The sequence below is a fragment of the Doryrhamphus excisus genome, chromosome 10, assembly GCF_030265055.1.
Source record: "Doryrhamphus excisus isolate RoL2022-K1 chromosome 10, RoL_Dexc_1.0, whole genome shotgun sequence".
NCBI classification, from domain to species: Eukaryota; Metazoa; Chordata; class Actinopteri; order Syngnathiformes; family Syngnathidae; genus Doryrhamphus; species Doryrhamphus excisus.
Window position 1 is genome coordinate 10,891,308 of NC_080475.1, and position 20,953 is coordinate 10,912,260.

The window sequence follows — 20,953 nt, forward strand, 5'->3', positions numbered from 1 at the left end:
TGTTATTATGCAACAGCTGCTTCCTGTGTTTATAATCCCCTTCCATGATGGTAGAAGCGAGTGATTTGCCAGATGTGAAAATACAGTAAGTAAATATTACTTACCGAAGTAAGTACTCAAGACTATGGTATTGTGAGTTATTGTCAAATGTTATTTTACAATAGTTTTTTTTAATTACTGGTGATATTAAAACAAGGAGACGGTTTCCTGAGCTTCGGGAAATGACTCGGCACGGCGTACTGCATAAGCTGAGTCCTGATAAGTGACATTGGTTAACGTGCTCTTCGGCAGGCTTGTGGCCCATTACAGTAATCCTACTCGGTTTTGATTGACACTGGAAGAGAGGAATGAATGTAACACTATGTGGCAGTGATGTACGGTTCTAATGTATTATGAATGTATTATCAAGGTATCTTCTGAGGCTAATCCTGCAACTCAAGTCACAACACACAAAACTTATTCCATAGTGGCAGGTCCACACTTTGGTTTGTGGGTCATTCCGGGTGATTGTTGTTAGCAACTGACACGTTGTTGTGTGTTGTTCTGTGGAGACAAAAGGCTTTATACCACTTATGTTCCACTCCTGTGTCCACTCAGTATCACATTTGGTGACGTGAGTAATATGTTAGCCGACAACATCGCAGCCGTACCGGCACGTTCTGTGCTAACGCCGGTGGTTTCAACACATCGACGTCCACTTCCGACTGGGATGAATAACACAAAACGTGACAAAGTATTTACTATGTAGTGGCCGAGCTGGACATCCACTTTCTCTCACATCGTTGGAACGTTATGACGTACAATTTTAGTGGTTTTGGTATACTTTGATAGCAAATTTTTGGCCAATGCCTATTTGTTTAAATCTGTCTCTCATACACCAACTACCCTCATGACTTTATCTCCGAGGCCTCTAACATGTAATGTCCCTCTGATGTCTACTCGTTCCTGATCCTATCCATCCTGGTCACTCCCAATAAGAACCTCAGCATCCTTATCTCTGCTACCTCCAGTTCTGCCAAACATTCATTCATTTTCTACCGCTTATCCTCACAAGGGTCGTGGTGGGTGCTGGAGCCTATCCCAGCTGTCTTCGGGCGAGAGGTGGGCGGGGTACACCCTGGACTGGTGGCCAGCCAATCACAGGGCACATATAGACAAACAACCATTCACACTCACATAACCTAGCATGTTCTTGGAATGTGGGAGAAAACCCACGCATGCACCGGGAGAACATGCAAACTCCACACAGAGATGGCCGAGGGTGGAATTGAACTCGGGTCTCCTAGCTGTGAGGCCTGCGTGCTAACCACTCGACCGCCGTGCAACCCTCTAAGCCAAACAATGGGTTCTAATTTCGAGGACCAGCCCACACAGTGGTAACCAGTACTTCACTGTACTGTGTACAATTTGGTAATTTGGTAGAGTGGACTGCGCCAAGATGGCCCAATATTTAATTGCATGTAATTGCTCTATTTGATAATATTGGACTGGGCTGGAACTATTTCCATAACTGCTTCTTACATTTACTAAATAAAATATGCCTGCTTCCGCAAATTCAGAGATGACATAATCCATGGTTTTCAAGAGACATCTCAGATATACCACATAAACATGATCGATGCTGCTTGCGCCTAATGAAATCCCAATGGACTGGAAACATGCCCTTGTCACCCCCTTCCTGTGGAGTATTTTCAATAATTAAAAACTACAGTCTGATCATCTCAGTCAGCATAAAAGTCTGCTCCAGTCGGAGAATAACTTTGCTGAGTGCGAGACAGATCCAACTTTAATGAAACACTAACACTATTCTCTTATGTTGTACTAGTGTTCAACGTTTCATTGACAACATAAGAACAGTCACTTAGAATGTCTGCTTTGATTGGGATGTTGAGAACTAACGAGCGTCTATCTCTTCCCGGCAATGTCATACGGTCTAATTTGAGAGGCAGTAGGCCTGTCACGATAATCAATAAATAAATAATTATTATTATAACGCCCTTGAGAAACTGACATACGCACGTATAGCGTGTGTCTCACAATAACACAATAAGGCGAAGACACCATTCATTTTCTACCGCTTTTTCCTCACGACGGTCGCGGGGGTGCTGGAGCATATCCCAGCTGTCTTCGGGCAAGAGGCGGGGTACACCCTGGACTGGTCGCCAGCCAGCCAATCACAGGGCACATATAGACAAACAACCATTCACACTCACATTCATACCTATGGACAATTTGGAGTCGCTAATTAACCTAGCATGATTTTGGAATGTGGGAGGAAACCCACGCATGCACGGGGAGAACATGCAAACTCCACACAGAGATGGCCGAGGGTGGAATTGAACCCTGGTCTCCTAGCTGCGAGGTCTGCACGCTAACCACTCGACCGCCGTGCCGCCGCAAAGACACCATATTTAAGTATATTTGTGTCAAACGAGAGACCAACAGCTAAACTACCAATGACATCATGGAAAGCATTCAAGATTTACAAGTGTGAGACTTTCCAGAGCTGCTGTTTGGTTAAATATTTACTGGAAAAGTAGCGGTGCGCTAAGTAAATACACTGAGAGCGCTGTTGCACAACAACCACGTCACCGTTTCTCAGATGCTATGTCACTATGTGACGGGCAGTGGTCATGGCAAGACGTTAAATATGCCAACCAATTTCAGTAATATATGCTGAGCATGACAAATCATCACCATCTTAGCTCTGTGCTAAAAACAACAAGGCCAATTAGTACAATATGTAATAGAATCTCTCGTTAACAAGGGTTTATTTTTAGAATATGTAGAAGGCCAATAAAAAAACATCTCTGCGGAGACACCAGTCATTCATTCCATTACTGTACTGGAATAGCAACTAATGTACACTGCCCTCCTTGGCAACGTCAAGAAGTGGTTTTTCAGCACAGCCGCCATTGTTATTAACCATGGAAAGATGAGCAGACATCTGAGAAGGTTGAAATGCTAAAGTAGGCATCATCCTTCTGTCTCCAGAGACAATAGTAGCGCCCCCGGGGAAGGGCGCAACGCTGGAGTGAGTGTATGGACACCATGTGATGCCCATTCAACATGACCCTCCTCTCGGTCCAAGTTGGTACGTGGTTTTGAACCAAACGGAATCGCTATTAAATCTGTATGTGTTTGCTACACACAGAAAGATTTCTAGAGCTTCCAGAATCTGCACCTATTCCACAGCTGTATTTAATTTAGACCATTACACTCCCTCCACCATATTTTACTGTATAAAATTTGTCATTACTTTTACGCTCGATTTAATGGGACACAGACCTTCTAAAAAGTTCAACACAGAGTATTTCGCCAAAGGTCTTGGGCATCATCAAGATGTTCTCTGGCAAAATTAAGATGGGTATTAATGTTCTTTTTATTCTTATTTTATTTTTATTATTTTGGTCTTGGTACTCCACCATGCAAGGATTTTTTTTTACATGTTTTGAATGTTTTCAATGACGACATTGATTCATTCTATTATACATGATACTAATAAATACAGTGACATTAAAACATAGCTCTGATAACCAATAAAAATAAAATTGAAACAAAATAAAAAATATATATATTTATTTTTTTATTTAAAAAGGGGCACTACTGAATGAATTTTGGTGCTTATGCTGCACGGTACTCGAGTGGTTAGCGCGCAGGCCACACAGCGAGGAGACCCGAGTTCAATTCCATCGCATCTTTGCGTGGATTTTTTTTTCTGGGTATTCCGGTTTCCTCCCACATTCCAAAAAACATGCTAGGTTAATTAGCAACTCCAAATAGTCCATAGGTATGAATGTGAGTGTGAATGGTTGTTTGTCTTTATGTGCCCTGTGATTGGCTGGTGTACCCTGCCTCTCGCCTGAAGACAGCTGTGATAGGCTCCAGCAACCCTTGTGAGGATAAGCGGTAGAAAATGAATGAATGTTTGGGACCCATGAAATATGAAAATTTTTCGCCCCAAAATTTTTTCACACTTTGGTGAGAAAATTTGGTGAGTTTTCGCGCATATTAAGGCCCTCAAAAATGGGGAGAAAGTTGCGGAATAAAAACAAACAATAATAATAAACATAGCAATTTCAATAGGGCCTTACAGCATATACTCCATTAATATTTTGTATTACTCTTGATTCTCATCATTGACATTTGACCCAAAACGACATCTTGCCTTATTGACGCTAACATAAAAGTGGTGATGATCTCAACACACACAATTGAAATATGTCATTTTAAATACTTCTAACCGTATTTGACCTGAAAAGAGCCAATTCATGATGACTATGTCCTAGTTCGTGTACCATAGTTGTGAAAAGTTCCCTCCTGATACGGAATATTGGCGTCACCTTTGATGATATGCTGACGTACACAAAGACACAGCACAGCACTGCATTGACCCTAACACCATTGAGTCTTTGATACAACTGTAGCAATATGTTTACTAAATCAATAAGTATAGCAAATCAAGTACAAACCTGCCAAATCTGAAGTAATCTATCCAGCCAAGCTCACCCTCCTGTTTCTCATGTTAATCTGTTATGCTTTGACTAAGTCTTCCTGTATTAGCGACAGAAGCACACAGAGAGCGAGAGAACCAGAGAGAAAGAGGCGGAGGGTGTGTCGGAGAGAGACGCAAACAGCATGAGAGCCTGAAACTGGGACAAAAATAAACCAGTGTATCCTTCCTTGACGAGTTGAGGTTAGCAACCCACCATGAAACCATTAAACACATTTTTAAAAAAAAGTAAAAAATGTGATCATGGGACTGGTCGGGACGTTCCACGATAAAAACCTGAAACACTTATCATTCAGAGAGCGCTAAAACATGTCATTAAAAAGATAAAAACTGCTGCATCCAACCAGAATTACCAGTTCTATTATTGACAAGCACTTAGTGTGATAAATGCTGTCAATGCAAATGCCGGGAGACAAGCATTCACTCAAAACAAGACACAAACATGCGCACACATGCACTCGTGCAGCATAAGCAGTAATGTAATGCCATCACACAAGATAAAAGGAGAAGAAAGCCTCCCAGCACAATACTACACACTATAAAAGAAAACTATTCGCTAAAAATGTAAACGTACTTAACATGCACATGCATAAATCAAGAACTCATGAGCCGGATGGATCTGCGGGTGATCTGTATCTTTGACCTGAGGGTAGCAGGCTGTAGTGGCTGTGCAATGTGTGAGTAATATACGAAGCTATGCTCACTACTCCGTTTGTGATGCAAAATAGCAGAAAGAAATGAGATGCTATCAAGTACGTGACCAAGGTTATTTACTTTGGTTCAACGAAAACGAGAAAAATGTTTACTATTACATTGGTTGTTTACTACTTTTTTCACTTATGAGCATCAACTGAACACAAAAATGACAAAAATAAATTCAACTTTTTCTTATTAAAGGAGAAAATATCCAAACCTACATAGCCCTGTGTGAAGAAGTGATTGCCCCGCTTGGTCTATCAGTATGGAAAAGGTTATAAAGCCATTTCTAAAGTTTAGGACTCCAGCAAACCACAGTGAGAGCCACTATTCACAAATGGCGAAAACATGGAACAGCGGTAAACCTTCCCAGGAGTAGCCGGCCAACCGAAATGACCCGTAAAACGCAGTGACGACTAATCCAAGAGGTCACAAAAGACCCCACAACAACATCAAAAGTTAAGGTCAGTGTTCATGACTGCACCATAAGAAAGACACTGGGGGGGAAACGACCTGCATGGCACAGTTGCTGAACAAATAGAACAGAAGGCTCATCTCCAAGAGGTCACAAAAGACCCCACAACAACATCAAAAGACTTGTATGCCTCACTTGCCTCAGTTAAGGTCAGTGTTCATGACTGCACCATAAGAAAGACACTGGGAAAAAGACAACGGCCTGCATGGCACAGTTGCTGAACAAATAGAACAGAAGGCTGATCTCCAAGAGGTCACAAAAGACCCCACAACAACATCAAAAGACCTGAAGGCCTCACTTGCCTCAGTTAAGGTCAGTGTTCATGACTCCACCATAAGAAAGACACTGGGGGTAAAAAACAGCCTGCATGGCAGAGTTGCTCAACAAATAGAACAGAAGGCTCATCTCTAAAAGGTCACAAAAGACCCCACAACAACATCGAAAGAGCTGTCGGCCTTACTTGCCTCAGTTAAGGTCAGTGTTCATGACTGCACCATAAGAAAGACACTGGGAAAAAGACAACGGCCTGCATGGCAGATTTCCTGAACAAATAGAACAGAAGGCTCATCTCCAAGAGGTCACAAAAGACCCCACAAAAACATCGAAAGACCTGTAGGCCTCACTTGCCTCAGTTAAGGTCAGTTTTCATGACTGCATGGTAAAGTTGCTTAACAAATAGAAGGCTTGTCTCAGTTTGGAAGGTTATCATCTTCCATTCGGAAGGTATATGGCAGAAAAAGAACATCATACCAACAGTAAAATATGGTGGTGGTAGTGTGATGGTCTGTCACGTGATCTCTATTAATGTCAGTCATGTTTAAAGGGAGGTGGGGGAGGGGGCACAATCACTTTTTTACACATTTATAATAAAAACAATAACAAGTTTTACTTGTTATACAAAACTGTATTTTGTGTTCAATTGAAGGAGGTGTCCAAAGTGCGGTACAGGGGGCATTTGTGGTTCACAGCTATTTTTTTATTGTCCCGCAATGTCGAAATAACATTTTTTTAAAAAGTACAACAATTGGAAAAATAGAGCATAGAGGAAATAAAGATACCGCAGCGATGGAGGAAAGATGACTATTCTCTGTGATGTAAGTGACTGTCTCATTAATGCTCTTTTTTTCCGTTTGTACGCATCGGAACTCCGCTCCGAATTCCCATGCGGTGCACATTGAAAAAGTCTCTCTGTCTCTTTTTGTGTGTTTCTTTTGTCACGCATTTACTCATCAAGAGGGTTTCAAAAGGGGCTTGCGACTTGGGACCGTCCCTCTACGAGTCTGCTGGGTGCAGTCTGTGCCACAAAAACACAGCATGGAGACACTCATTTTCTAACACTACACACTCTCTGTGAAATATGTCATCCAGGGGATGTCCAAAGTGCGGCCCGCGGGACCACATTTTTATGTGCACATGTGAACGGCACATTGTAGGAACAAAAATATCACTGGAACACTCTATAGCAGTATATAAAAGATATCTCGCCAACGCCTAATATATATTCATATATAACATGTACAGTAACAATCAATTTACTCATTGCCACGACAAAGTGCTTACCACTGCTGGGAGAGAGTGCGTAGAAGTGTAAATGAGGCTTTACTTATTTATCTTAGCAAGTCATCTCTACAAGGGGAAACATTTACAATTCTCCTCATCTCTCTGTACTGCATTATTTGCAATGACTCATGTTTATTATGTATGCAAATGTACTTGCAAGTAAGCACGCATACCCTGCAGGGTTTCCCATACATTCATTCATTTGCGGCAGGCCGCTAATGTAACGATTTTATTGTTATATTTAAAGAATAATCAAACCTAGCTGCTTTGTTTTGTTATGGACATAAAACGTTGATTCATAGTTCTAAACATTTGTGTTATTTTCAATTTTTTAAACCCACTTTTAGTAAAAATTTAGTAAAAAAAAATGCTTCATTCCCCAAAACAACAACACACCACCACTAACCTGGGTTTTGTTTACTCCATCAATGAAAGATGGCAGCTATCACATGTAAGAAAAATCATGGGACATTCATAATTGAACCAATGGCGCCACCTGTTGTCAACATCAGCTAATTACACTTATACTGTTTCTTACCTTCTTGAGAAGAGTTTGAGTCCAGTGAATGATTTGGAGCATCCGAAAAGCATTTCATTCTCATCCTCGGTATAATTTGAGGAAAAACAAGTGTTGGAGTGAGGTACTGGGGAGGAGGAGCATCTTGAGGAGTTGGATGAACTGGAAGTAAAAATGGCATCTATGTCGCCGTTTCCGAATAAAAATAATTCCTCTTCATTGCCTGATTTTTCCTGGAGGGTACAACCACGGATGTCCATGCCGGCCTCAAAGGCCTCATCAGTGTTGACATCCATGGCAGTCAATTTGTCAGTCAAATTCTTAGCCCTGCCTCATTTTGAATAAGGAATAACTCACAATTGTTAGCTAAAATAACGATATAAGTGTCTGCAGTGAGTGCACATTCTGTGCGCAAAAACACTTAACTTGTGCTTCAGTAACTATTACGCCTCTTATAAGAAGCAAAAGTTGTATTTTGACAAAACAGGAACACATCCACTTTGACACAAGCCATTATCCAAATACTTAAAAACAGATGAATGGAACAATTCGAATAGTGTTACCGTGCACACTCTACCAAGAAGCCAAAGGTGTTTGTATGCAAAGAGAGATTAGTGTTGAGTCCTAAGGGGGGAGATAATCCTTGACAGCATTCCTCTTTAGGTCTCTTAAACAGTACTTTTACACCGGGTCGCAGTAGTATTACTTCATATCTCTGACAAGTCAGTACTCCGGTGTATTCGCTCTCTTGTTTGTTTTTCTCACACGTTCCTTCCTCCTTCAATCCTCTTCTTCTGGAAGTTCAAACTGCTTCCTCGCCCGTTCCTTCCTGTTTGTTTTAAATGGATTAAATAAAGACAGTGACACAGATAAATGTCTATATACACTTGCCACGCAAACGCAAACACGGGCACGGCCGCTTGCACGCCACAACACGTTCGTATTCCCACTCGGAGCCACTACTTCATCCCCGCCCGGCTAAAACGCGGAAGTGGATCATGACAACAATCTACCCATCGGGTCCTTGAATGGTTAGCTGCCCCGTTATGTGCCTGATTGAAACTTCCACGATTTTGTATCCATTTGCTGCGTAGCGTTTGATGTGTCAAACACATAAAAGTACAATTTATACTCTTTATTAAGAATGTGTGTTCCCACGCACACACAGAGAAAACGCTGAATAGTAATATAATAATGAGTGGACGGTAACGTGCATGTAAGTCGAATCCTATCTACTTGTAGAGCCGCCTTGTCACTTTAGGAATGCAAAAATACAGAGTTACAGAAAAATATTTCTAATTAAATACCTGTTACTATATATTAAAATAGCCTTGCAGTAAGTTGTTGCATGCAAGTATTATTGTATCGGATTATAATTTTGGACTAGAGTCAATTAAGATGCAGATCCAGCTCTCATCTGTGCATGAATACATTTACTTTATTCTACAAGGCTTGAAAAGGGTGGATATTTGTTTTTCTGTAACTCGAACCTCAACACACACACACACACACACACACACACACCTGTCCACTGTGTCATTCAGTGTGCATTTCCATAATAAATAAAATGCTACTCAGAGGCATGACACAGTTTCCTAAGAGATCCTTTCAACAACACAATGGCTTCCATTGAGCCATTTTTTCTCCAGTGTCTCTCCAACAAAGGACTTTAATGGTGAATTTGAGTCATCTGTAATCCTGAACATGAGCGTGATAAAATAATTTTCCGAGTGAAACACAGTTTGGTCTTGGTTTGAGCTGTGTTTTTCAATATGAGTCTCCCATGGTTTTAATTGGCTGTCTTGCTAGTACCGGATCTTGCTAGCATTGAAGATGAACGTATGATGAATGTAAACATATCCGCTATGTTTATTCTGGCACCAACAAGTTCCCATGTCAGCGTTTTTTTAATTTAATTAAATTATTTTTCGAAATAACTCCAGGAACTCTGACACGGCAAGTATACTGTACCGATGAGCAACGTGTGTGCTCATTGGTTGATCAATGAAACTCCTGCTGATTGGTCCTCTTCTGGGTGATTGCGATGAAAAATTGAACACAGTCCTCGTGCACACACTGGAGTAAACATAATGAGTATGTTTACATTAATTTACACAGACATTTATGTAAGTTTATCTTCGATACTAGTAAGATTTGATATTAGCAATGTGATACATCGCTGAATGAACGGTGAATATCGCCATTCGCCATTGTTTGTGGCGCCCATAACTCAAATAGCTATAGATGTTAACATTAGCGATAACGATTTGATTCATTATATTATGTGTTTTCTGGAGCTGCAGCTATCAAATATTTTAGTAATGGAGTATTCTACCGACATTTTTAGTAATTTTAGTAAATATTTAATATATATATTTTTTGTTTAATTAAGTAAATACAATAATAATACATGGAATAATACATTCATTCATTTTCTACCGCTTATCCTCACAAGGGTCGAGGGGGTGCTGGAGCCTACCCCAGGTGTCTTCGAGCGAGAGGTGGACGGGGTACACCCTGGACTGGTCGCCAGCCAATCACAGGGCACATATAGACAAACAACCATTCACACTCACATTCATACCTATGGACAATTTGGAGTGTTTTTGGAATGTGGGAGGAAACTGGAGTACCCGGAGAAAACCCACGCATGCACGGGGAGAACATACAAACTCCACACAGAGAGGGGTGGACTTGAACTCGAGTCTCCTAGCTGTGAGACCTACGCGCTAACCACTCATCCACCATGCAGGTAAAAGTACATAATAAATAATAATAATAGTAATACATAATGTAAAAAGTCCAGTTCTGTGTGTGTGTGTTTTTAGGGTGGGGGGGAGGGCAAGTTGACTAATCGAAAAAAAAAAAAAAAGTTAATTAGTGGACTATCAAAATAATCATTTGTGGCACCAACAGAGGCCACCCAGACCAGGCTGTGCTGCCTGGTTTTCTTTGTTGTCCGTCTGTTGTTGTTGTCATTGGCTTCATCTGGCACGCTGTGGTGTTACATTATACACGTTTGTGGCTGGAGGCAAAGCCTGCCCCCCCCCCCCCACTCCCTCAGCTGTTTGACAAATCAGTCAATATTAATTACAAGTTCAGACATTGATGAGGGAGACATAGAAAGTATATGAGCGTGAATAGCTAGCTAGTGAAACGCTTTAAAGCCGTTTATTAAAGAGGGATTCAAACCCGCTGAAAATACACCTAACAAATTAAAGGCATGGAAGGCCAAATACTCTGTACTGACCACGCTAATTGGCTAGCCTGTTGCCGTCATGTTCATCTTGTCAGTTTCATTTCCACTGGACATCCGTCTGCCGTGTTCTAATTGGACAATAAGCACATTAAATCCAGGAAGTCAAAGCGTAATGGCTGATCCTTGTCCGTGTTTATTATCTCCAATAAGACAACGCGTGGTATGATGATACACTAATTGGCGCGCCAATTAGGATAAGAGGCATAGAAAATGGATGGATGGAAAACCTCTACCAAAGCTGAGGTAGCTACTGGCCCCATCTCTGGTGTGCATTATGAATATAATTAAAAATAAAAATAAAAATAAAAATAAAAATAAAAATAAAAATAAAAATAAAAATAAAAATAAAAATAAAAATAAAAATAAAAATAAAAATAAAAATAAAAATAAAAATAAAAATAAAAATAAAAATAAAAATAAAAATAAAAATATTTACTATGCCGCTTATTCTCACTAGGGCGGCGGCGGTATGCTGGAGCCTATCCCAGCTGACTTCTGGCGACTGGACTGGTCAAACAACCATTCACACTCACATTCATACCTATTAGTTAGACTTTTAGACAATTTAGACAGAACTGCAGGGAGCAGAGATGAGCATCCTGAGGTTCTCATTGGGAGTGACCAGGATGGATAGGATCAGGAAGTTGTACATCAGAGGGACATTTGATACAAAGTGATGTTTGGGATGTCCAGAGGAGAGATAGTGAATATTTAATTTTAAAAAAAGTATTTTTGTGAAAAGATATGTTTCAAGCATAACATTTACTTTGATAAAAATGTAGCCATATAAATTTAGCCAAAATGCCACAATATAAACAACACAAAAAACGGTTGTTGAACATGAAAATTATATTTTGTTTACAAATATACCATGAATTATGACAATGTTTACATTTGCAACTGAACTGCGTGTGTATGCAAACATTTGCGTGCACGCGTGTGTATGCCTTCGCACAACACGGCATGAATACTACTTAATAAAAATGCATAAATATGTCTTAAGTTACATTATATAATTATAAGTAAATGGAGCGTTGTTGGTGCTTTTTTTATAGTGCTTCCCATTACGTGTTGTCTCTTTTTATCTGTTATATATCTTTATAATGCGCTGAAAAAAGACAGACAAGTGTGCTCATGTCTCTCCTAAGGATGGGCAAAATTCCCAAAAAAGTGCAGTTTTCCTTTAAGAGAGATGAAACATGCACACGGCGGACAACACTCCCACTTACATAACCAAGTCGTGTCAGTATTAGCAGCCACTGTGTTACTGATTATTCTAACATGGGTTGAGATTAAGCTCCGAGGGGTTTGCAATTCACCTCACAGAGGACATGCCGCGTATTACATAATACGGCATTAAAGCCATCTCATGTAGCCGCGCCATTCTCAGACGCTTTCATGTTTCCTATAGAGAAACATATACAAAGAAGACATCTTTGAGGGTCGCTGTGACCCAATCGGATGCAGTGATGCATGCATGTATAAAACCGACACACAAACAGAGGAACACTGGTGTCAGGTTCAGGTCGAACAGGTTAGCGGATAAACACGTTCCCCTTTTTCTGTCGCTTCCTTACCTGTAAGACACCTGCTTCCTGAAGGTCAGCTGCACGAAGTCAGCTTCCATCTGAGAGGCGTCCTCCTTCGCTTCTTCCCCCAACCCTGACTGAAACAAACAAAATTAAATTCATATTTTATCGATGTTCAAAAATCACACATTTTTACAGTGTGATGTCTAACCTTAATTAGCCAATTAATTAACCACATAATTAGGTACACCTGCACTATCCAGCAATGAAGTTCAAAACCGTCAATTATTTAGCACAGGAGTGTCCAAACTTATTTCTGTTAAGCACGATATCAAAAACAAGCATATCGTTCATATCGATATAGACTGGATTTCTGACGCGGAGGTCTCATGTTTCAAGATGGCGTCGCCCGATTCATCTTATTATGTTTGTAGTTTGCCGCTTGCGCCATTGTTGACACTCGGTAGCAGCTCTTAGCAACTGTTAGCATCCCTTTGCTGCATCGAATGATCGGATATCCCTGCGGAAATATGAAGGTGGAGAGGCTGCATAGTGAGATAGAGCAGTGAAAAAGACGGTATAAAGGTCTTCAAAGATGGTATCAACTATGTTTATCGTCATGGGGAACGTGAGATAGAGGTGCTAACAGCGCTAATCTAACTGCAGAGACTACCGTGAGTGCACATCATTTTCTATCGCTTATCCTCGCCGGCATGCTGGAGCCTATCCCAGCTGTCTTCAGGCGAGAGGCGGGGTACACCCTGGACTGGTGGCCAGCCAATCACAGGGCACGTATAGACAAACATCGTGTATCCTGCCTCTCACCCAAAGACAGCTGGGATAGGCTCCAGCATAAGCGGCATAGAAAATGGATGGATAGATATAAAATATGGGATGTGAAGGCAACAGCGGACAGTATGAGGACAGTAACGACCCCAAGTTGGATGGATGGATGGCTCCAGCAGATAACAGGAGCAATATATGCCATCTGTCCAGAAGAGTGCAGCACTGCTTAGATCCTGGAAGCCAGAAGCTCCCATCCCTCTGGTAGTCCCTTGAAGGAGACACCACCTTGGTGTAATATTTTATTTTTGATATTTTTTGAGGGTGAAGATTGACATTTCTAGCAATGCAAATAAAGCTTTGTGAAATTGCTTTTAAATTCTATAGCAGTTTGTTGTTTATTTTTACTTTATTTTAATTTTGTCTAGGATTGGGGTGTCCTAACTTTTTCCACCAAGAGCTGCATGTAGAAAAATTGAAGTATGCAGAGGATCCTTTTGACATATTTTATCCAGTAAAGATGCTACAAGCAAATCAACGTTAATGTATAAACACAACGTTAACATTCCAGCTGTTTATAAAGTTGATTAATGCCGATTAATGTCGATTATATGTAGTTAAGACTATATATATATAGGCCTATTTACTTTTGATTGTAATATACTGATCTCCAGTCTTCGGTAGATTGCGTGTAAAACTGTCATTGCGGGTGTTAATATTGTTGTAAAATACAGTAAAAATATGAAAAAAAACAAGTGTGTTCGGTGTGATATGAATATGAATGTGCTCAGGTTCAGACTAAAAATCCAACTCACCTGGCAACTCCCAGACTGCAGCGGACCGACAACGATCTCCTCCCCGCCGCCGAACACGTCGTCCTCCTCGAAAACATCATCCAGGACGGGAGGTGCAGAGCCGCTCAACATGCCCGCGGTGCCGTTCGTTCCGACCTCGATGAACCGGCGGAAGTCACACTTCAACCCCAGCGGTTTTATGTTCTTTTCTCTCTTTTGTTTTACTTGTTTTGTTGCTAATTTAAAAGATTATTTATACCGGCCCTGTGCGCGCGCAACTCCTCGGTGCGATCTTTCTGCTCGGTTCGACAGAACTCCAAAATATTGTAATTAAAAAAAAAACATATCCTGTAGTTGACGCTATAACGTCACGTTTGATGTTGCAGGAAATAGTGACGCTCTGCTACACATCTCTTTCTCTCTCTCTCTGTTAGCTTTCCCTTTGCTAACACATCTCTCTGTTTACAGCGTCTCTTCCCTGTAATACTACCCTTTCAGCCTCACGTGCACACGACTCTCAAACAAGGCAATTCCGGCTCTTTTAAGTGATTCGGTTCTTATAGTTTGCTCACAGACGCTCTATCGGCTCCCCAGTGGCTCCTCGCATTTGTTGCTGCTAAATTTATGTCAAGAATAATGTAAATATATAACGTTCCAAACAACTATTATGTCATTTTTGTGCTTATATGGCTTAACATTTAAAAGAGTCGTATGGGATCATTTTAAGTAGCGAGAGTATCGAGTAGTATCAGAATTGGGTTGATAACTTAGTTTATTTTCACAAATATGTATTGTTTAGTAACACAAATTCACCTTTTCTAAGTTCTCAGAGTCCCATGGGTGGACTGGGACAAAAACCGTAGACTTTTTAGTTTAGACTCCTCCAAAAACAACAAGAGTGCTCTGGCTTACTTTATGAGTTTTTTGTTTGTTTGTTTTTTGCAGAAACTGCGCCCCCTAGTGGCAAATGGGTGTCAGTGTATCATGGCTTGACATTTGACTGCTGTGCACCACATGAGGAAATTAAGGAAGTGAAAACAGACATTAATCAAGATAGCAAACTGGCATTTCTTGTTTGCTGTTATTAATGAAAGCCAAATACAATGTGGCATGATTGTACAATGTCTTTGCAGTAAAGACACAAAAAGACCTGAATATTAGAGTTGAAAATACATAATGTATATGTCAATAAGAGTTATTTGATATATATATAAAGCATAAGTGGAAGAACACTATGTAACATTACCTTCAAGTAGGTTTTAATTAGTATGATGTCACCCTTTGATCAAACATTCAGATGGGAATACTTGGGAATATGAAGTACTGGGAAGTAGTTGGAGAAAAAATAGTTTGAGAACCCTGCACATGATTGTCTTGTAATGTAAAAGTACTCCAGTAGAGAGTAGTAGAGCACAGCTCACCAAAATGGTGGATAAGAATCTGGATATCATTAGGAGTGTTTTGTGTTTTTCTATTCATAATTCAAATTAAAATCTGAAAATCATAAGTTTGTGTTGTGTTTGTTTTGTCATTTCTGAAGGTGTTTTTTGGTTTTGACTGTTCTTGAAGTATTTGTTCAGAAACGGGGCTCTCCCCCTTGTAGGCTGCAGAGGCATTGTGTGTGCTCGCAGTACCAGGTCCCCTATGTGGTGTTCCTGGGGGCACCTTAGTGGGACTCCTAATCCACTGGTTTCAGGTGAGAAATATGAAAAGGCTTGGAAATCTTGTGACTTTATGGTACCCAATTGTTCAGAAATTTTAGGTTTAGATTGAAACCACCACCAAGTTCATGGTAGGACACATCGTACATACTACATGTGTAAGGTCTGACACGTAGAACAGGGCCCCTTTCATCAAGTCTGGTTAGCCAAGTTCTCGTTATGAAGGAACCCAAGATGCTATGTTTTTGATTATAGCACCAAAACAGGAGCTCACAGGAATAAAGCCCGGATAGAGGATCTCGGGAAAGACCATTAGTACTGTAAAGTAAAATACAGTACTAATCAGCTCCCAGAATGCCAACCCATCTAGCATCTGGCTTAAGATGCTGGTCCTGGTACCACCCTTCCACAGAATCTAGTTGAAACACAAACAAAAGAAGTACTACAAAAATAAAAAAAATAGACAAGAAGATAAGAAAACCCAACAACAAGAAGACCTCTAACAGTTCTAGTTGCACCCAGTGATGGATCTAGCAGCATGGTCCAAGATCCTGACCAAAGCGCACATGGTCAAAGACTACCTGTATCACTCGCAAAAACATGAAAACTGTTTTGGGGTTTTTGAGTGGTTAGCGTGCAGACCTCACAGCTAGGAAACCCGGGTTCAATTCCACCCTCGGCCATCTCTGTGTGGAGTTTGCATGTTCTCCCCGTGCATGCGTGGGTTTTCTCCGGGTACTCCGGTTTCCTCCCACATTCCAAAAACATGCTAGGTTAATTAGCGACTCCAAATTGTCCATAGTTATGAATGTGAGTGTGAATGGTTGTTTGTCTATATGTGCCCTGTGATTGGCTGGCGACCAGTCCAGAGTGTACCCCACCTCTCGCCTGAAGACAGCTGGGATAGGCTCCAGCATGCCCGCGAGGATAAGCGATATAAATGAATAAATGAATGAATCTTCAGTGCAGTAGTGGTGCACTCACGGTTAGCACCGTTCGCGCCTCTATCTCACGTTCCCCGTGACAAAAGACAATAAACATGGTTGATACCGTCTTTGAAGACCTTTATACCGTCTTTTCCACTGTTCCCCCCGTGACCCTCGTGAGGATAAGCAGTAGAAAATGAATGAATGAATGATTTTGGGTACCAAAAATTGTCACCCTATTGGTCAACCTTATCCACTCAAGCATACTCTGATACTGTTTGTAACCCCCAGGTTAAAGAGCCCCCTGCCGGGCCCCCTGCCGGGCCCCCTGTGCTTGAAGGACCAGCAGGATTTGTTCAGATACAAAAGTTGAAGCTCTACAAAAGATCAAACAAACAAACAAAAAAAGAAAAAATATAGTGGGCGCAGTCATGGCGCACCTGCGCTTCGAAAAAAATGCCATTGCAATGTTCAAGACAATAGAAATAATCCAATCGGATCACGTGCCTCCGCATCAAACTAAAAAAAGTGTGAATGAATAACAGCACGCATGTTAGCGTAGCAGCCACAACCGTAGAGGTTTTGAACACACAGGAATTGTCTGTCCCATTGATTAAAAAGCCAGAGTGCTGACTCTGGTCGACTGAAGCCAGTCTAATCAAGGTCTGTGTCCGGTCCGGCAGCAGCTAGCCGACCCCGAACTTCAGACAACCTCCACCACCCGAGTCTACAACCACCGTGGCTGCCTGGCCCGGTTGCTCTTGGCCCATGAGGACATAGGGCGACTAAGCTTGTGTTAACAGGCCAAAGCCCTGCAGGATTAGACTAATACCACTAGTGGCGAAATGGGCATGGGAAGTCACCCCCTCTTTAGTCTTCGTATATTTTGTTCAATCGGAATTTCTTATCTTTTGCTTTGGAATATTGGGTTCAATGTGGCACATTTGAATAACAAACGTTATTATTATTAGCCGCAGACCTCACATCTAGGAGACCAGGGTTCAATTCCACCCTCGGCTATCTCTGTGTGGAGTTTGCATGTTGAATGGTTGCTTGTCTATATGAAGACAGCTTGACAGTGACTGAGGCGAGTCCAAGGAAATACAGCTAGAATAGGTGCAGATTCTGGAAGATCTAGAAAGTTTTCTGTGCGGGTTATTGTGTGTAGCTGCTCTATAGGAGTCCAAAGATATTTGTCCATAGGTATGAATGTGAGTGTGAATGGTTGTTTGTCTACATGTGTGCCCTGTGGAAAAAAGATTCCTCTCATTCCATGTGGAAGTGGTAGGTTTTTGGATTCTGACTATGCCCTTCTATGCACGACCTGAGTTTAATTCCACTCTCGGCCATCTCTGTGTGGAGTTTGCATGTTCTCCCCGTGCATGAGTGGGTTTTCTCCGGGTACTCCGGTTTCCTCCCACATTCCAAAAACATGCTAGGTTAATTAGCGACTCCAAATTGTTTATAGGTATGAATGTGAGTGTGAATGGTTGTTTGTCTATATGTGCCCTGTGATTGGCTGGCTGGCGACCAGTCCAGGGTGTACCCCGCCTCTCGCCCGAAGACAGCTGGGATAGGCTCCAGCACCCCCGCTAGGTTAATTAGCGACTCCAAATTGTCCATAGGTATGAATGTGAGTGTGAGTGGTTGTTTGTCTATATGTGCCCTGTGATTGGCTGGCTGGCCACCAGTCCAGGGTGTACCCCACCTCTCGCCCGAAGACAGCTGGGATAGGCTCCAGCACCCCCCGCAACCCTCGTGAGGAAAAAGCGGTAGAAAATGAATGAATGAATGAATGATTATTAGCATTTCGATCTGGTCAAGGTCAGGTCAAGGTTGTTAATGTGTGCCAGTGGACAAAGTTCTAGTCGAAATAAGGATGCCTCCCTCTTGGGTGCACAAACATGTGGCTTTGAGGCAAAAGCAGGGCTCAGTTAGCTTAGTCTGTTGTCATGCTGGGTGCATTCATTCATAACATTTCACATTGGGATTAGCATGGATGGCTGGAAAAGGACAGCAGGCAGCAAAGAAAAAAAAAAATATTTTTCCTGGTTAAGTTTCGACCTGGCGCACCGCCTGCAATGGGATTTCGGGGATATTGGGGCCCCATGACAAAAACATCACTGTGGATCTCACTAACAAAAGTCATATTTAGCACCACTGGTTTTAAAGACAGAGATGGAAGACTTCAGGGTTCTGAATTGTGCCCACTATTTTTTTTTTTTTTACAGGGTCTGATTGATAATGCTGTATATACTTTACTGTCCAGTGAATGTTTTAATGTCTTCATCTAGCACTGCCTTTATCCACCCTTGGCCTCGGCTCCCACAGTGGAACAATACAGCAATCCACTTCCTGGTCCTGCCTTCCACATGGAGAATGGTTTGTTTTGGCAGCCCCCGGGTGTCTGGCTTGTTGGTGGCATTGAGTCACATCAGCCGCCCTGAAACCCCACCACCACCATCCCAGACCCCATCCATCAGTGCATCCTCAAGCCAATTTTCTGCTGACTGTGCTAAACTCGCTATGACATAATGCCATTCCAGAGGGATCGTGGCTAAAGCCTGTCTTTCTGCTTCTTAGATATATAAAGAGGGAGCTGTTGAGCAAGCCCATCCATTCGCTTCGTTTTTCATCATCGCTCTGACCTCCGCCTTTTTTTTTGCCTGCTGGAATCTAAGCTGAACGGTTCGCCTGCCTTTGAATACCTGAGCCAAGCCGAGCTGCGCCAGACTAAAACCTCTTAACGGTCACTATGGATATTGCCATTCAGCATCCCTGGTTTAGACGGGCCCTGGGCTCGGTCTACCCTGCTCGACTCTTCGATCAGTTCTTTGGAGAGGGCATGTTTGATTATGACCTCTTCCCATATGCCGCTTCTACTATAAGCCCTTATTATAGACAGTCCCTTTTCCGAAGCTTTTTGGATTCTTCCAACTCTGGAATGTCTGAGGTAACAACTAAGCTGAAAGCACGTCAAGTGTGATTAATGATTAATGATTAATTACGTCCTTTTTTCCCCCCAAGGTGAGGTCTGACAGAGATAAGTTCACAGTCTATTTGGACGTCAAACACTTCTCTCCTGATGAGCTGAGTGTGAAGATCACGGATGATTACGTAGAGATCCAAGGAAAGCACGGAGAGAGACAGGTGAGTCCTTTCAGAAAGTCTTACCGCTCATAATTAACTTAATTAATTAACTGCTCAATGTTGCAGGATGACCACGGTTACATCTCCCGTGAGTTTCACAGACGCTACCGCCTCCCTTCCAGCGTGGACCAATCAGCCATCACTTGCACGCTGTCCGCTGATGGTCTCCTGACACTGACCGGGCCGAAAGTTGGCGGGGGGAGCGAATCCGGCCGTAGCGAGCGCAAGATCCCTGTCACTCGTGATGACAAGCCCAATGTTGCTGCCTCTTCCTAAAAGCTTAAGTGGTGGATGATCTCCACATATTCTCCATTCCCTAACACTCGCTTCACTCCTACCCCCCCACCCCTAGCGTGTTCTTAGCATAATCTCATAGAGCATCTCTAGTATTTTTTTTTTAACAAAAAATGCTCCTGTGAGAAAAGTTTAGGTCAAGCGGTCAAGTTGTCATCTGCTGATAAAAAGGTACAAACGTTACACTCTGCTTCCATTACTGCACCAGACCATGAAACTTCTCCTCACAGGTCTTCCATTATATCCTGTCTTGTAGTCTATGCCTTGTTAACTGGATACCTCTACACTGAGAAGTCCGTGCTAAAGAAAAAAAAAGAAATAAAGCTACACAATTAACAATATGATATTCTTGTGTGCTTCTCTCAAACCAACAAACCACAAGGGTGTCCAACCTTTACCATCGAGGACGGCGCACACATGAAAAACTAGGGACTCAGATAAAGATTCAATCCACATCTTAGCTTTGTGTATCAGGTGACAAAGCACATCATTGCAATATCTAATAAAATATATCTATAATAATGAAGAAATTGTATTTTTAGAAGAAAAAGAGCTGTAGACCAAAAATGGCCTCCGGACATCTCAATTTAACATTATTCATTCATTAATTTTCTACTGCTTATCCTCACGAGGGTCGCAGGGGGTGCTGGAGCCTATCCCAGCTGTCTTCGGGCAAGAGGCAGGGGTACACCCTGGACTTGTGGCCAGCCAATCACAGGGCACATATAGACAAACAACCATTCACACTCACATTCATACCTATGGACAAATTTGGAGTCGTTAATTAACCTAGCAT

General features: G+C 41.8%; 2 protein-coding genes across 2 annotated transcripts in view; one reads left to right on the forward strand and one right to left on the reverse strand.

The window, feature by feature from the left end:
* LOC131137647 (diacylglycerol kinase zeta-like) overlaps window positions 1-4,737 on the reverse strand; it is a 56,518-nt gene extending 51,781 nt beyond the window's left edge. Inside the window, exon 1 of the mRNA XM_058085831.1 lies at window positions 4,473-4,737. The gene's annotated coding sequence lies outside the window, so the exon portion shown is untranslated. The remainder of the gene's footprint in view (window positions 1-4,472) is intronic.
* A 14,579-nt stretch (window positions 4,738-19,316) lies between these two features.
* Window positions 19,317-20,498, forward strand: cryaa (crystallin, alpha A). Its single transcript, XM_058085979.1, has 3 exons — window positions 19,317-19,666; window positions 19,741-19,863; window positions 19,930-20,498. Exons 1-3 carry the CDS (start codon window positions 19,469-19,471, stop codon window positions 20,137-20,139), a joined length of 531 nt encoding a protein of 176 aa, XP_057941962.1. The 5' UTR covers window positions 19,317-19,468; the 3' UTR covers window positions 20,140-20,498.
* The last annotated feature ends 455 nt before the right edge of the window (window positions 20,499-20,953 follow it).

Bases quoted from the DNA above. Each gene is read 5' to 3' on its own strand.
- cryaa (XM_058085979.1), top strand. From the start codon at position 19,469: ATGGATATTGCCATTCAGCATCCCTGGTTTAGACGGGCCCTGGGCTCG. The intron at 19,667-19,740 runs GTAACAACTAAG...TTTCCCCCCAAG, and splicing joins CCAACTCTGGAATGTCTGAG to GTGAGGTCTGACAGAGATAA. The intron at 19,864-19,929 runs GTGAGTCCTTTC...TCAATGTTGCAG, and splicing joins GAAAGCACGGAGAGAGACAG to GATGACCACGGTTACATCTC.